The following is an 18,406-nucleotide window of genomic DNA, read 5'->3' on the forward strand; positions in this document are numbered from 1 at the left end:
TAATATATACACATATGTGTATGTAATATATACACATGTATGTAATATATACACATGTGTGTATGTAAATATACATGTGTATATATGAATGTGTGAATGTATGTTATTTGGATAATTGTCATTATTAACCAAGAAACAGTGAACATAGATAAAAGGAATGGATGTTAGACTAACCTCATATATAAAATACACTTTGGCTCCCACATAGATTCCCATCCGCACTACAGCTCGAACAGCAGCATTCATTCCTAGGAAGGAAAAAGGTAAAGTTCATTCAATTCATCCAGGCTTGAATCCAAAAGATCATCACATACCCCCTAAGAACTCCAAATGTCGCTGTTTAGAGTTCCTAGAGAATTATCACTGGTTCTGAGACAATACAGAACATTTTTTTTCTTCAATTACATTTAGTCAAATTGAAAGAAAATAATGTGGATAATGAGAGCAATTATTTCCATAATTTGGAGGATAATATAGCTCATTTTCCATCGTTTTCGTCAAGAATTAGTTAGGCACAACCCCAAAAGTAATTGTTATAATTCATATAATTAATGGGTAAAAAGAGTGGTAAACGGTAGTAATCACACAAATTTTAGTGCAAAAGAAATGCATTATGGGTGTTTAAATGAGATTGCCTCTATTTTCTCTAGACTTTACAGCAGATAGAAGAACATTTGTCAAGTCCTCTACTGCTTGTAAGTGAATTCTATGATAAAGAGAAAAGATAAATCCTTACATATATTTGCTGCACAATTGTTTATTAGTTAATTAGCCAAACCTTATCAGGAGATTGAACATTAAAAAAGGCTCTAAAAACTAACAGAAAGCAGTCTTAACCAACTATTTGAGTAGTGACAAGTTGGCAATGTGACCTGCTAAGCAAGTAGTCTCCTAAGTGAGAATTTCTTTTGGACATCCTTAGTCAAAGTATATCTAAACTCTTTGAACCAGAAGTCACTCGGAGTCAAACCTAATAAATGAAGATTGGTCAAAGTAAATAATGTTGATTTGAAAAAGACTAGGTCTCTTTTCTTGCCCAGGCTGAAAGTTTTGGGGATCCTCACTGGCCCAAGCCTTCTCTGACAGGCACAGGAGATTTGACCTGCTCGCGTTTCGGACCTGTATCATTCACTTCTCTTTAGGCAATCTGGTGGCCCTTGCCTACTTAGCCACAGGGTGAGGAGTTTGTCACACTACTACCATATTAATTTCAAATTTAATGCAGACACACCCAAATGGCTTAGCCCACTGCTTCTCTGAACTGCCAAGCTCAAGCAATCTGTCAGCTTCATCCTTCCGATAGCAAGAATTATAAGTGTATGCTAGTTACCAAACCCCACTAAAACTGATTTTCTTGCACTGCTACTATGTTGACAGACAGATAAAACAGATATAAAAATAGAGATATATAGATATGTGTGAGACTATAATCTCCTTAAAGGCAGGGCCAGTTAGGGAATGTGGTCTATAGGAAAGAGTAAGTGGGCCAGTTTGACTAGAATGTACTGTGGAGCTCATGAGAGGGGATATATATATAAAATCAACCTAGAAAGGTAGGTTGAAGCCAGAGAGTGAAGGACTTTAGGTGTCAAAAAGAGGTAATATTTTATGCCAGTGGCAAAAGGGAGTCATTGAAGCTTTTTGAATAGTGGAGTAACATGATTGGATGTAAGCTTTAGGAACATCAGTTTGGCAGCTGTGTGGAGGAGAATGGACTGGAGAAAGAATATGCAGGATGCTAGAAAACCAAGTAGGAGGCTTTCTGTAAACAGTCTAGGTGAGAATTGATTTAGTAATGAAATGGCTTTTTGAGTACAGACAAGTCTAAGTAGAATGAACAAGATTTAGCAACTGATTAGACATATGGGGTAGGTGAAAAGTCAAACATGACTTCTGAGTTTCAAAATGAGGCAACCAGAAGAATAGTGGTAACGTTGACAGAAAGAAAAGGTGGGAGGAGTAGTGGGATTTAGGGAAAAAGAGAATAAAATCCATTTTGGACAGACTGACTTTGAGAAGCCTATGAGACATCCAGGTAGAGAGGTCTAGCAAGAAGTTGTACATGTGGGACTAGAGCTCAGGAAAGAAGTGACAAATGAATTTGGGAGTCACTGGTAAAGAGATAACTGAATGTATGGGAGACCACTAAAAGAGAAGGAAGAGAGAAAAGGATCCAAGGCAGCCCTGAGGCCCACCAGATTCTTGTACACAAGTCATCTCTGACAACATATAAAGCCTTCTTTTGACTACCACACAGCTCTCCACTGTCTGATACATTGCTAACAATGTTGATTTCTCAGATACTGTAGGGTTTCACAATCTGAAGCCTTGTCTATCCACTAGAGAAATATTTGTATTAAAAAGATAAACTTTTGTGTCAGGGAGCAGTTTAGGATTGCTGAAATCACTAAAACAATTTTCCAAATGCAGTCAAACCCATCTTCCTCTTCATGTCCAGTTCTGGACCTTCTTAACAAATAATTGACATATTATTATAATTTTATGATTTATATTATAATAAAATTATTTGTTAATAAGGCCATTATTAGTAAGGATAATGATCCACATTCAATACCTGCCCAAGAAATACACTGCAATGTGCTAATTATTTCCTCTATCTCTAATCTATTCTTTCTCTAAAACATGATTAATACAGTGGCCAAAATAATTTTTCAAAAAATTTCTAATTAAAAAATTGCTTATCACCATGTCATTTTTCTGCCTCCAAAACTTCTTTAACACCCAATTGACTATAGGATAAAAATACAAACTCCTTAACTTGCCATTTAAGGTCCTCCACAATCTAGTTCCTATCTGCATCTCTAACCTTATTTTATATCATTCTTTCCAGGTTTTATATATCAGACAAACCCCAAACTAGGTATTCCTTGCTGTTCTTTGACCTGCCATTTCCCATTTCTGTCCATTGACAGAAAATGTACTCATTGTTTGAATGACACTTCCTGGTCAAAATCCTTTTCTTCCTACAATAATAACTTCCTCAGGAGCTGCTTCTTCCATAAATCATTCTCCACATCAGCCCATCCCCAAAGAGTAAGTGTTCTATCCTCCCCAAAATGTTCATAAAACAGTTTATCTTGGCCTATTCTTTGACCCCATCACTCACTGTCTTGTCTTATACTCATCTATCAACATGTCCTCTCATCCCCAGAGCAGACTTTAGAGCAGGGATTCTGTAATTTTTTTCATTGGAGAATCTTCAGCTCCTAGTAACATGTTTGAATTGAATTATTATTTCCTACTCTATTTCCATACTTTTCCTTCATAATCATTATTTCTACCTTTAAAAATTAAAAATTTTAAAAATTAATGTTTGGATCCCTTTTTTAAAATCTACAGTTTTCTACTTTTTGTTCATGCAGTAAGTGTTTAGAAACTTCTCAAATACTTTATTGAAATCAAAGGATCCAGGTGCAGTGAGTAAGAGCACTGGCCCTGGAGTCCAGAGGACCCAGGATCAGTTTGGCCTCAGATACTTAACACCCACACACAAAAAACTGGCCGTGTCACCTTGGGCAAGTTACTTAACCCCAATTGCTTAAAAAAGGGACCTTATGTGTCATCTAATTCAACCTTTCATTTACAGATGAGAAAAGTGAGGCATGAGATGTGAAGGGGTGTGGTCAACAAGAGAGTAAATGGCAGGAAAGAGCCAGAATTCAAAGTCAAGTTTTCCAACTTCAAACTGAGTGTTTCCCAAACGTTTACTGAAATGAATTAAATTTAGTTCATGCCCTCCCTATTTCTGACAAGTTCTTTAACGTCCTTTTGAGTAACTTCTGAAATCCTTAAAAAATAATAATAAAAATGAAAATCTTTCTCTAATAACTTTTAATGAGGTCCAGATCATTTAAAAATGTAAATATGAAACTACAATTATATTATTAATCTAGCATTATATATAAAGAATAACTGGCCTTAAGGTTATTATTTAATATAAATCGCTATTTTCTAAGAGGACAGATTGAGAATTAAATTCAATCTGAAATATGAAATTCTTGGGACCTTTTACTTTATAATTCCTTCCCAAAGCAGATAACATACAAATTTAGGTGTTATATTCAAAGTAACATTTTGGGGTTATTAAAAGATCCTCAAGAAATAATGTCTCATTCTTCAATTAGAGGGTTCAAGAGATTATTGTTAATCTATTAGACTCTGAAAACCAACAAATATAGTGTGTCACTTGTATGTCCCTTTTAAAGTCAAAGCTTTTTGCTAGGTCTTTGGTATATTTTTGTGTGTGTAGTAGGAGAGGTAGGGTGTCAGATGACAAAAGCAATAAGCTTAGTCCTGCAACCAAAGCTTCAACCTCCCAAAGCTTTTAGCTTCCTTAAACTTATGAACACAGGTCAAGGTCAGAGCCACTAAAAGCCACTTCCCCAGAAATATCTAATTTCACTGAAAAGGATTTCATATCAAGCAGAAGTACACTCTATCTATTAGATTAGTTCACTGTTAAAATCTACAAAAACAAGTTGATTTTTCCTCCAAAACAAATACCATTTTCTTCAGTAAACTTAGTGCTGCTATGAAATTCTACAGACCCACACTACATTAACTCAAAAGCAAATGGGAACTTGTAATCTAATTAGGTCTATTGAATGAACAATCTTAAATCAACAAAAAGCTGTGCAGAGAAATAAATAAAGTGGTCATCATAATATAGGGTGTCTCCAAAGTCACAAAGCAGTTTTAAATTTTAATAGCCATTAGAAATAGCTAATATACAAATATAAAAAACATGTAACATGCATTTTATATGAATATATTTAAAATAAGGACCTAATAGGTAAAATGATTCATGATACTAAACAAATTAAGTATTCAAGAGCTAAAAAAAAGAGATGAGTAAAGAAGAGATATAGGATCTGGTCTGACTTTGTCATTTCACCATGAGAAAAAAACAGTTAATAGATGAAGCTAATAAGTTAGATGCTTCTAGGAGGTGAGTTCTTAGCTAGGTATTGAAGGAGATCTTCTACATATGACAGAGAATTCTATTAAGCTCATGTGATAGTAATGGCAATTAAAGATTCCCCTGTATTGGCTTGGTTTTCAAATTGATTGTGTTAAAACCCAGAGTTTGTTAATCCCACCTGTGGGATGGGCTTGTTGATGTGAAAAGAAAGTCCTGAATTGGGAGGAGCTGGTGACGTAGATTTGGAGACACAAGAGAGAGGCAGAAGATCTTTTTTGGAAGCAGCACCTCGTGGAGAAAGAGAGACTAAGAGAATTGCTGGTGGCCGCTTTGAATTGCCCTGTGAGACCTGCCCCCTGAGCTGCCAAGGACTGAGGAGACATGGCTGTTTTGCTGGTACTTTGTCTGTCTGTTTTGATGTTATTTTGCCAGATTTGTCCACTGGTGAAAGACTGTCCTTTTGTTGAAGAAGTCCTGGAACCTGGCTGTTCGCTAAGAAGGCCTGAGACTGTCCTGCAGACAGAGAGTGAATACTGTCCACTGGTGAGGGACAGTACTGTTGTTGCAGGGGTCTGGAGACTGTCCTGCAGACAGAGTGAATACTGTCCACTGGTGAGGGACAGTGCTGTTGTTGCAGGGGTCTGGGAACCTTTCTGTTGGTTCAGAAGCCCTGAAGAAGGATTTTCTTGTTGTATGTTTACAGAAATCCTGGGAGAGGGCTTTGCTAATGTGTTCAGGGGTTCTAGGACTGTTCTACAGACAGAGGACAAATTCATGAAGGGACTGGCAATGTATCTTATGGCCTTGCTAAGCCTTGTCTCCCCAGGAACTAAGATTGCTGAGAACTTGCCTCGTGTCAAGATGAAGAAAAGACCTCCATTTGGGTATTAAGTGCTGTGTTTAAACTTGATGTTAACTCTGGGGTAGATTCAATTGTGATCCAGGGGTGGGGAACTTTTGACCTTATGTTTGGAAACTAATCTCCATTTGAGAAGAGGGGCTTTGTGGTGGACTTAATTAAGGTATAACCTAGGGGTGGAGAAGTATTTAGAACAGAGACTTTGTAATTGATTGAATGATTGGAAGATCCTGGGGTGGGGTAGTACTTGGAGATTATTTAATCACGCTTAGTAAATGCTGTATTTTGAATGATGTCATGTTTTGATCTTCTCTGTTCTTGGTTTGTCACTGAATAAAATAGAGAGCACCTATGCTGGTATTTTGAACCTGGGAAGTTGCCTTTGCTTGATATTACATTACAGCTCACCAAAAGAGCAATGAAGAGGAACCAAGCAAGAGCTCCCCCAAAGCCAGGGGAATTCCCCCAAAGCCTTCCACTACTGATTTTCATGCACACATATTTCATAGGAGCTTATGATATAGAGTTATAAAGGACTCTGAAGTTCTAGGCTATTGATTTTCTAAATCAAGAAAACCCCTGGATCCCATAAAGATGAACATCCTTATCCAAATTCACATGGGCAGTCAAGTAGCAGAATTGGGATTTAGATTCTGACATCAAATCCTGTACTTTTCTGAAGCCAGTGGAGGAAGGGTCAGTGCATTGAATGATGGTTATTCTCTAAGTTTATGTCATTCATGATATGGTGAAAAGAGCACACTAGATTTGAAAGAGGACCTTAGTGTGAAACCAAGTATTAGCATAACACTTGCGTGATTTTTGGTAACTTGCTTAAACTCCTCTTGGCCTTAGGTTCCTTAACTGTAAAAAGGAGGAAATTGGATTTGATTATTATCAAATTTATGATCTTATGTACTGTATCTATATGTGTATAGACACACACACACACACACACACATGCACACACACACTTTTACTGTTTACAGGATGTGTAATTTTGCTGGTTTACTTTTTCCATGAACCCAAATAACCTTCCTCTGAATTAGCAGATGGTCTTTGAGAGTTATTATGGCCAAAAATTCATCATTTGGATATACAGTACATCACCATGTGGTACCTGAAGCCAGATGGCATGCTCTTTGGGAATCTGTAATAGTAATGGAATTTAAAGATCCCCTGTATTGGCTTGGTTGAGTATTAAAACTGAGAGCTGGTGAATCCCACTTGTGGGATGGACTTGTTGATGTGATAAGAAAGGGCTGAACTGGGAGGAGCTGATGACATGAATTTAGAGAGACACAAGCAGAGAGAGAGGCAGAAGAATTTTTTTGGAAGCAGCATTGAGGAGACAGAGATGGAAAGGATTGCTGCCCAGTACTTTTGAGAGCTGCCACCCAGAGCTGCCAAGGGACTGAGGAGACATGGCTGTTATGCTGGTACTTTGTCTTTCTGTTTTGATGTTGTTTTGCCAGATTCGTCCACTGGTGAAGGACAGTCCTGTTGTTGCAGAGGTCCTGGAACCTTGCTGTTGGTTCAGAGCTCCTGAGACTATTCTGCAGACAGAGAGTTAATTGTGTCCACTGGTGAAGGACAGTGCTGTTGTTGCAGAGGTTCTGGAACCTTGCTGCTGGTTCAGGGGTCCTGAGACTGTTCTGCAAACAGAGAGTGAATTGAGCCCACTGGTGAAGGCCAATGCTGTTGTTGCAGAGGTTCTAGAACCTTGCTGTTGGTTCAGAACCTCCGAAGAAGGATTTTCTTGTATGTTTACAGAAATCCTGGAAGAGGGTTTTGCTAATGTTTTCAAGGGTCCTAGAACTGTTCTGCAGGCAGAGAATGAATTAATGAGGACACTGGCAATGTATCTTGTGGCCTTGCTAAGTTTTGTCTCCCCCAGGAACACAGATTGCTGAGAACTTGCCTTGTGTCAAGTTGAAGAAAAGACTTTTTTGGGTATTAAATGCTGTGCTTAAGCTTGTTGTAACTCTGGGGTAGATGGCCTATGCAGTTGTGATCCAAGGGTGGGAAACTTTTGACATTTTTGTGCTCTGTGACTGACCAAATGAATGTACTTTACTTATGATTGGAAACTAATCTCCATTTGATAAGAGGGGCTTTGTGATGGACTAAATGAATGTACTGCCTAGGGGTGGAGTAGTACTTAGAATAAGGACTTTGTGATTGACTAAATGAATGTAATGTCTAGGGGTGGAGTAGTACTTGGGAATTATTGAATTACATTTGGTGAATGCTGTATTTTGAATTATGCTGTACCTTGATTTTCCATGGATGTTTTGCTTTTGTTGTGGAATAGAGTGATCACTATACTGAGTAATCAGAAGCTTAAAAAAAGCTGTCCACAGTAGCAGTTCTTCTGGAAAGCTTCTGTGCATGGCATTACAGAACCCAGGATCACCTCTATGACAAAATAAAACATGAGAAGAGGATTTGAGTGGAGGATATACTTATACTAATGTCAAAAAACAGTGTGTGTGTGTGTGTGTGTGTGTGTGTGTGTGTAAATGTATTAGCACACCATGATTTTGGGAAGCAGATTATGAACCCAAATTTCTAGGCAACATAATAGGTACTCAGTAAATGCTAGTTAGATTAAATTAGTTTTTCTCTGAAGATATCTTTGACTTCCCATTGAACAGTTCAGAGTAAAAAGACCTAACTTTTTATATGCTATTTTTTTTTGTCTCTAAGAGGGAAGAAATTTCAAAAATCACCTGTAAAACTACCACCCATCAGTATTCTTCCTGTTTCTGGATATTTCTGTCTTCATATAACAGTACGTGTCAAAGTATGATTTGGGGACCACTTAAGGTCCTAGAGGCTCATGAGGTCCTCAAAGTCAAAATGATTTTCAAAGTAAAATAACATGTTTCAATTTCTAATATGGCAAATATCGATAGACATAACCTATATAAACGGAAGTTCTTGGGAGGCTACTTAAGAATTTTTCAGAGTAGAAAGGGGTCCTGGTGCCCAAAAACAGTGCTTTAAAGAAAGTTTCCTGGGGCAAAATGAAGATGATGGAGTAGAGATAGTAACTCACATGAATTCTCCCAGCCCTCTCTCCCCCTCCCCCCCAAAACTCCCAAACAACTTTAATATAATGTCTCAGATCAAATCCTGGAGTGGCAGAACCAAGAAAAGGTCAGGTTTCCAGTTCAAGATAACATAAGAGGTTGGCAGGAAAGGTCTGTCATACAGTGTGATGGTTGTTCGTCCCAGAGCACAGTGTGATGCAGGCCCTGGAGGTGGCTATATCAGTGATAGCAACAGTTTCAGGAGCTCTCAAACCACAGACAGTAAGGGAATAGGACAACTACTGGTCAGAAAATAATTACAGTGGACCCTTTCCTGGTGCTGGGCTAAGAACCCTATTGCATTGCCCAAAAGAAGTTCTGAGTTATACTTCTAGAGTTAAATGCAGACACAGGAGAGCAAGGGACCTGGTCATAGTTCCAAGGCCAAGAGGTACTCTACCACTAGTGACTGCAGGGGAACAGGGACCTTGTTTCCAGGGTTGAAGAAGAGTGCTTGCAATCGATCTTAAGGGAGCCCTAGTCTCAGTACCAAAGCAGAAAGGAGAATTAGATTACAGTTGCAGAAAAGCAGGGGAACCAGCCACAGTTCCAGACTCAACAGGAGTGATAGTACTTGTGGCTACAGAGGAACAAGGTCCCTTCCAGGGTAAGGACCAGAGACCGTCCAAGGAGAACAATGACCACACCTCTCCTTAGAATATACCACTTTAGAACCATTGAAAACTTATAGACTTTAGCTCTAAAAACAGCAGCACAAAAAAACTTAAAGCTTGGACCTTTGTTCTCGGATCCACCCCAGGAGCAGAGCCAAACTTTAATGTTGATTTAAAAATCAAGAAGTAGGCTGAGAAACGGAGCAAACAATAAAGATGATAAAAAGTTACTAGGGCAAGACACAATCTCAGAAGAAGACAATAAAGTCAAAACAGTTACAAGCCTCAAAGAAAAACTGAACTGAGCATAAGCCCAACAAGAATTCCTTGAAGCACTCAAAAAAGATTTTTAAAACTCAAAAAGAGAGGTAGAGGAAAAAATGGGAAAATAAATGATGCAAGAAAATTATGAAAAGAGTGTCAACAGCTTGGTAAAAGAGGCACAAAAAATACCGAAGAAAATAACATCTTAAAAAACAGAATTGACCAAATGAAAAGAAGTATAAAAATTCATTGAAAAGAACTCTTTAGGGGCAGCTAGGTGGTGCAGTGAATAGAGCGTGGGCCCTGGAGTCAGGAGGACCTGAGTTCAAACCCAGTCTCAGACCCTTAACACAAAACACTAGCCTTGTGACCTTGGGCAAGTCACTTAACTCCAATTGCCCTACTTCCCCCTCCAAAAAGCAAAAAAAAAAAAAAAAAAAGAACAGAAAACAACTCCTTAAAAAGTAGAATTGGTCAAATGGGAAAAAAAAAGATACAAAAGATACACTGAAGAAAAAAATTTATAAATAATTTAAAATTCTTTAGAATTGAGCAACTAGAAGCTAATGACTCCAGGAGACAATAAGAAACAATAAAACAGAATCCAAAGCACGAAAAAATGAAAGAAAATGTGAACTATCTCATTGGAAAAAGAACTTACATGGAAAACAGATTGAAGAGAGATAATTTAAGAATTACTGAACTATTGAACTACCTGAAAGCTATGAACAAAGAAAGAACCTAGACAACATATTTCAGGAAATTATTAAGAAAAATTGCCCTAATATCCTAGAACCAAAGGGTAAAATTGAAATTGAAAGAACAGACTAATAATCTTCTGAAAAAGATCCCAAAATGAAAACTTCAAGGAATATTATAGGCAAATTCCAGAGCTCACAGATCTACAATATCACAAGCAGTCAGAAATAATTCAAATATTATAAAATCACAGTCAGGATCACCCAAGATTTAGCAGCTTCTACATTAAAGGATCTCAGAATCTACATTCATCAGAATCTACATTCTCAGGGAATCTACATTGAAGGATCATAGGGCTTTGGAATATGATATTCCTGAAGGCAAAAGAGCTAGTATTACAACCAAAACTGAACATAGTGCTTCAGGGGAAAAGAAAAGAATATTTAAGGAAATAGAGGACTTTTAAGCATTCCTGATGTAAAGACCAGAGCTGAATAGATAACTAGATAGCTGACAAGAGAAAAAAGGTAAATAGGCAAGGGAAATCATAAAGAATTCAAAAAGATTAAATTGTTACAAGTATCTTCCCACATAGGATTGTAACACCTGGGAACTTTATCATTATTGGGGCAGTTAGAAGGAATATACAAAGACGGAAAGTATGGGCTGACTATGATGGGGATGATTTAAAAAAAATAAAATTGAGAAGGGGAGAAATGGACATTTAATGAAATAGAGGACTCTCAAACATTCCTTACTAAAAGATCAGAGCTGACTAAAAAAAACTGATTTTCAAATACAAGACTCAAGAGAAGCATAAAAGGGTAAACAGGAAAGAGAAAAAATAAAGAGATTCAATAAGGTTAAACTGTTTATATTCCTACACTGCAAGATTATACTTCTAACTCTTAAGAACTTTATCACTAGAAGGAGTATACAGAGGTGAAGGTTTGAGTCAGCTGTGATGGGGTGATATTTAAAAAAAAATTAAGGAGTGAGAGATAAGATTGCGCTGAGGGAAAGGGGAGGGTGAGATAGAATAGGGCAAATTATGTCACATAAAAGAAGTGTGAAAGAACTATCACACGATAGGGGAAGATGGGGAGAGGCAGCGATTGGGAAGAGTGACAGGCCAAGCCTAAACCTTACTCTCATCAGATTTGGTTCAAAGAGGGAATGACACACACTTGAATATAAAAATCTATCTTATATAGTAGGGAAATGAAAAAGGGAAAGAAAACTGTAAGAAAGGGGAAGTAGTGGTCAAAAGTAAAACACTTGTGAGGAGGGACAGGGTAAAATGTGTGTGTGATAGAGAGAGAAAGAGACAGACAGACACAAACGGGGGAGGGGAAAAGAGGGAGAAACAGAGAAAAACAGAAAGAGGGGAGGGATTAATAAGGGGAAAATAGGATGAAGGAAAATACAGTTAGTTATCACACCTATAAATGTGAATGGGATGAACTCACCCATAACAGATATAGAAAATACAATTGATTAAAAAACAGAATCCTATGATATGCTGTTTGCAAGAAACAGTTTGAAGCAAAGACATACATAGAATAAAGGGAAGGGGTTGGAGCAGAATCAATTATGCTTCAGCTAAATTTTTTAAAAGAGCAGGAGTAGCAATCATGATCTTGGACAAAGCAAAAGCAAAAATAGATTTAATTAAAAGAGGTAAGGAAGGAAACTATATCTTGCTAAAAGGCACAATAGACAATGAAGTAATATCAATACTAAACATACATGCACCAAATGGTATCACATGCTAATTTTTAAAGAAGCTGAGTTACAAGGAGGAAATACAGTAAAACTATACCAGTGGGGACCTCAATTTTCTCCTCTCAGAACTAGATAAATTTAACCAAAGAGAGAAAGACATTAAGGAGATGGATTGTATTTTAGAAAAGACAGATATGATAGACAGACCTCTGGAGAAAACTGAATGGGAATAGAAAGGACTATCTTTTTTCAGCGGTACATGGCATCTACACAAAAATTAACCACGTATTATTAGTGCACTCCTCAAAGTAAAGTGCAGAAAGGCAGAAATATTCATTCATCCTTTTTAGATCATAATGCAATAAAAATTACATTCAATAAAGGGCAGTGGAAAGATAGATCAAAAATTAATTGGAAACTAAATAATCTCATCCTAAAGAATAAGTGGGTCAAAGAACAAATCATGGAACAATCAATAATTCCATTTAAGAGAATGACAACAATGAGACAACATACCAAAATTTATGGGATGCAGTCAAAGCAGTACTTAGGGGAATCACTAATCTAGGAAGCCATTAACCAGAGTGGCTTACTTAGTGGGTAGTAATAACAGGGGTCAAAGTTGCAGATTTCAGCTCCTTTCAGATTTCACTCTGATCTAAGGCCAGACAACAGTCACTTAGCATGAAGCAAAAGCCTTTCCTCTCTTCTCTCCTCTTTCTCCTCCCTCTTCCCCCTCCCTTGGGCTCTTCAGAAGGTAATGATCTCCCTAAATGGAAATCTTTGAGCAAGGCGGGTTCAAGCTCTGCCTCTGACACAAATACAGGCCATAAGTCTGAGCCAATCATTTCCCCTCAGTGCCATTAGGCAGCTTTTTAAAACTATAAATTACAGAAGAGATGCTGTTTTGCTTGAGGAATGGAGTTTATGCACCGGGAGTTCTCCCACACCGATGAAATCATATGCCATACTAAATCCAAAGTTTATGTCACCTTGCAAGTCAGGAAAGATTCAATTATTAAAGGTTTTAAAACTGGAAGATATCATGATATAAATGAGAAAACCAAGGCACAGGGTATAAGTTGCCCACAAAGCTAGTAAGAAACAGAAACAGCATTCAGAATAAAACCATTTTCTCCTAGAATGCAGAATGAGTTCATACATATAGAGCCAGTAAGAGGTTTTGAAATCCTAATTTGAGTTTCCAGTGAACTGTTGCTAAAGCACAGAGAGATTCTTAAGGTCTTTTCCTAGGGACCCTAATACACCTTGGGTAGAGTAGTGAACTGGTCCAAACATTCTGTAGAAGAATTTGCAACTGTGCCCAAAGGGCTATAAAAATGTGCATATTCTTTGACCCAGCAATACCACTGATAGGTCTATATCCAAAAGAAATTTTTTTAAAAAACGGAAAAGGAGCTGTTTGTGAAAAAATATTTATAGCAACTATTTTTGTAGTGGCAACAAATTGGAAATTGAGGGGATGACCTTCAGTTGGGGAATAGCTGAACAAGTTGTGCTGTATAATTGTGATAGAATACTATTGTTCTGTAAGGAATGATCAGGTACAAAAAAAAAAAAAAACCAGAAAGAAATAATCAGGGAGATGGTTTCAGAAAAGCATGGGAAGTCTTATATGAACCGATACAAAGCAAATTGAGCTGAAGCAGAACAAGGTACATAGTAACAGCAATACTGTAAGCATGATCAATTGTAAAAGACTTAGCTACTCTGATCCATGACAATTCAGAATGAAAAAATGCTATCCATGTCCAGAAAGAGAATTAATGAATTCTGAGTAGAAACTGAAGTTAACTTTTTTCTTGCCTTTTTTTTTTTTGCAATATAGCTAATTTGGAAATATGCCAATATTTATTTGTATGACTTTATGTGTAAAAGTCTTATTCCTTCTCAATAAGTGAGGAAGGGTCTGCAGGGGAGAGAATTTGGAACTCAATTTAAAAAAAATATAAATACATATATAATATATATGCAATACATATATTATATATCTCTCTATAGGACTCAGTGTTTTATCCTATGCTTATGGAGAGGCTACTAAATAGAGACCCTATGGGTGACACCTACTTAGGCTGACTCTGACCCCTTTCATCAAGTACAACCTCTGATCTCTAGAAAATGAGATTTTTGATCTTCTGCTCCCAGAATAAAATTATTTAAATTATTTATTTGTGTGTGTGTGTATAAAATGAAAAAGGTCTTTTCCTTTCAGAGCATGGGCTAATTCTTAATCTTTTAAGATTCCTTTGTCAGCCTGTTGATGCCTATGGACATCTCAAAATATTTTTAAATGAGTAAAATAAAATACCTAGAATTGTAAAGGAAAACAAATACAAACTAAAAATTTATTTTATCTATCTATCTTTCTAAAAGTTCCTGGAGCCTAAGTTAAGAACTCTTTTTTTTTTTTAAAGCAATCGGGGTTAAGTAACTTGCTCAAGGTTACACGACCAGTTATTTCTGGGTGTGGTGCTAAGTATCTGAGGCCGGATTTGATCCAGGTCATCCCGACACTGGAGCGGGTGCTCTTACTCGCTGTGCTACCTGGCCACCCCCCAAATTAAGAATTCTTGCTTTAAGATTAGAGTTTAGCAGGGGCAGCCTGGTGGCTGCCTGGATGACCTGGATCAAATCTGGGCTCAGATACTCAGCACCACACCCAGAAATAACTGGCTGTGTAACCTTGAACAAGTTACTTAACCCCTATTGCTTTAAAAAAAAAAAATTAGAGCTTAGTTTTTTTCCATTTTCTTTATTTTTCTTCTCTCCCTCCCCACTTTTGCAACATGGCTAATAGGTAAATATTTTACATGACTTTATATGTATAATTGATATCAATCACATTGCATACTTTCTCAATGTGTGGGAGAGGGGCTAGATGTAAAAAAATAAACAAATGTTAAAAATAATTTATGTTTAAAAAAAAGAATAGTAACAAAAGTAGTCAGAACTGCCAGATCAAGAAAAAAAAAATTAAAGTTCCACCAATTTTGTTCCCCTCCCCCCCAAAAGAATACTTTGCAGTAGAGCATAAGGGTGGAACATGATGTCCTTTGTAGAAATTCTCTTGAAAGTTTTATTTTATTATACATAATTTATAATACAAATTCCAAAGGAATGTTTTTGCTTAATAAACACTTATAAATTAATCTATGTAGGGACATAACCTCTTACATTCTTTTTCTGCTGTCTTTATAATGCTGCCTAAAATCCATCTAAAATATTTTGGCCCTGAAGAAAATCACTTTGGAGTACATGTGCTCTTGAGTAGGAAAGAGGAAATATTTAACTGAAAGATTCCTCCATTCTCCTCTGCTTAGCTGCAGTCTCCATTATTTTATAACTTTTCCTACCAGGAAATTCAGGCTACTTTCCCACTATTCATTTCAATTTTGAGTTTTAACCACATCTTATATCAAGGTTACTCCAAATTTAAAAAGCTGTTGCTTAATTTCTTGATATCCAGCCAACTTCTATAAATCAGGGGATAAAAGAAGTGCAGAAAAAAATCAGCGTTTATCACAAAAGTGATACTAATGATTTGCTGGTAATATTTGAACAACTCTACAGAGAAGATGAAAGTCCTTTGCATATATAAGGCAATTTAAAAATTATTTGTACTGTAACTCTGACACTGATATTCAATAGCGGCTGGAAAATGGTTTAAAAAAAAATGAACTAATAGAAGAACTGGAATCTAGTGAAGATAAGCATTCCAGCTGTTTTGTAAATATTGGTAATGCTTACTTTCACAGAGAAAACACTTAAGTGACCAGATAGGTGAACTAAAGCTATTGATTTCTTATGACTTTATCTAAGTTCTCACCTTTTACATTTAAGTACACATAAATCTTAAAATCACATTTTGTTTTTTTAGAAATTCTAGATACATAAGTAATCAATGAATGGCATCCCTTGCTATTTTATCAGGGCTAACAAGTATAAGAGTAAGAAACAGAATAACTAGCTTTCTTGCAGCTCAGTTATTAACTCAAACAATAAAATACAAATTCAGACAAATGCCTGAATTTTCTCATTTCAGTAATACAAGGGATCAGGAACTTTTAAAAACTTTTGGGGGGTGGGGGGTGAATAAAGAAATAATTCAAATTAATTTAAATTATCATTTGGTTAACTGATGCCTGGCTAATTCTGATAGAGGGTCATTTCCCTTCCCTGAACAAATCAGATGCAAATATATTTGAGGGAAGGTGACGCTACTTATGCTTCATAATTCCTAGTTTCTATAGGATTCCTTTAACTACACAGAGATTGTAAAGAACACCATGTAAAAAAAGGAGCCCCTAAATGCATTGTTTCAAATACACAAACGCATATATGTATGCACATACACACATACATAGATACGTTTATATGTTTATATAAACCCTTTACTAAACTGACCTTGAAGTCCTTGAATGACTTTGATAAAATACAGGCCTCCGGAAACTGAGTCATAGTCCTTCCCCCCCCTCTCAGGTTTCTTTGTTCTAGTAAAGTGTCTGATTCAGTCCTACAGGTCCTTCATGCCCTTTACAGCATTCCTAGATAACCTTAGATTGCTAGTATAGTGTCTTTCACAAGGAAGGAATTAGTGAAATGATAAACATCTGCTCAAAGAATGAATGAATTCCTAAAGTACCAACAGTGGCTTATTTCTCCACCCCACCACTTGCTGCCTAGTCCTCTTTCTTTCAAATAATCAACTCCTTAAAAGAAATGTCTCCAGTTTCAGTTTGATACTGAAATCCACTCTCTTGAATCCAGTTGACTCAAGCAGGAAGTAATGGGGTAGGGGGTAGGTGGGGCAAAGGAGTAGGTGCCTTTAACAATCCTTATAAGGATGTCGGACAATAGTCTGATCAGGGACGTGCCTGCCCTCTGACAAGGGGTAAAAATATCACCCCCAAACACTGCAAAGTCCCCTAGGACGCCTCAGGATAGTTTCTCTACAGCTTTAGAGAATGAAGGAAGTGTGGAATAAAAGGGATGCTCCTGGAGCTTCAGGCGCTGCTGCCCCGGGCTGGACAGCGCAGCGCAGCCTTGCTCAGCCTTAGGGTCTGGGAAGCAAGGTCTGGAGACTGCCCGAGGATTCCCCCGTTCTGCAATTGCATGGGGAAGAGAAAGAGGAAGAGAAGGAGAAAGGCAATTTCTCTCCAGGATGACGCAGGAGGGCGGAATTAGGGAGGCCTGGTAGAGGATCACGTACACACGGGGAGAGGAGGGAGGAGTCTCCGTGTGCCTCCGCTACCCAACTAGGGTCTCAGGGTCAGCCAGAGACTTTCCCCCTTTCTCACCTCGAGCACGCAGAACACAAAGACCCCAAAGACGCAAGCTCTTCCAAAGCCCCTTCTCCATGCCCACGGGAGTCTTAGAAGCCAAAGCAGAGACTACTTGTAGCTTGAGTGTGGCAAAGTAGACAATTCAACCCAGTGCAGAGGAGAAGGATTGCACCGGGGTTATTTGGTGGGTATGAGGGGGTTGCAAGCAGGAGCCATACAATTAACTAAAGCTAAGGTACTTTGGGCAAGTAATTTCCTCTCTTGGGCTTCAGTGTGTAAACTAGGAAGGGTTGAACTCACTAATTTCGAAAAATCTTTTCCATCTTTAAGGATGCTATGATTCTAAGATGGCTGGTCCACCTCTTAGACATGCTTTTGATTCTGACAGTAGGGCTTGCTAGATTAACTCTATTGGTTTGCAGCCATGGATCCACTTATGCCAGGGCAAGACTGGGTGCAGAAGATCAATGATTTCATTTTTCCTGAGATCAGGGGTAGTATTTAGAGAAAGGAGAGTCAGCCTAAGTAGGGGTCATCCATAGAGTCTCTATTTAGTAGCCTCTCCATATGCTCAGACATGACACTGAGTCCTATAGAGAGGAAACTTGGGAGAGGCTCCCTAGATGTTCTGGGAGGGAGGATGATAGGAATGTGGGAGGAGGAGGACAAGGCATGACAACTTCTCAGGGCAAAACATTAACAATCTTCCAAGCTGCGCAAGGAAACGTGGGCAAGGCCCCAGGAACTTCCCGTAGACCCCTGCCTCCCTGCGATGCAGTAAAGACCAAGGACCAAGACATCCCACTCCTCACACCTCAACCTTCACATCAGCTCCTTCCACGGAAGAGAGGCCCCAAATCGAGGGAAAGGCTGGGTGCCAAACACCAGGAGCCAGAGGGAACCCT

General features: G+C 37.9%; 1 protein-coding gene across 2 annotated transcripts in view; it reads right to left on the bottom strand.

The window, feature by feature from the left end:
• The window catches only part of PFKP (phosphofructokinase, platelet), a 90,241-nt gene that overhangs the window by 71,260 nt on the left and 575 nt on the right, over window positions 1-18,406 (bottom strand). For both annotated transcript variants that reach the window (XM_069086534.1, XM_069086533.1), the window contains exon 2: window positions 175-248. In XM_069086534.1, the coding sequence (XP_068942635.1) occupies window positions 175-248 (74 nt within the window). The remainder of the gene's footprint in view (window positions 1-174; window positions 249-18,406) is intronic.

Source organism: Petaurus breviceps, unplaced genomic scaffold, assembly GCF_028583685.1.
Source record: "Petaurus breviceps papuanus isolate PSGF00001 unplaced genomic scaffold, PetGlider_PUasm1.0 178, whole genome shotgun sequence".
Lineage (NCBI taxonomy): Eukaryota > Metazoa > Chordata > Mammalia > Diprotodontia > Petauridae > Petaurus > Petaurus breviceps.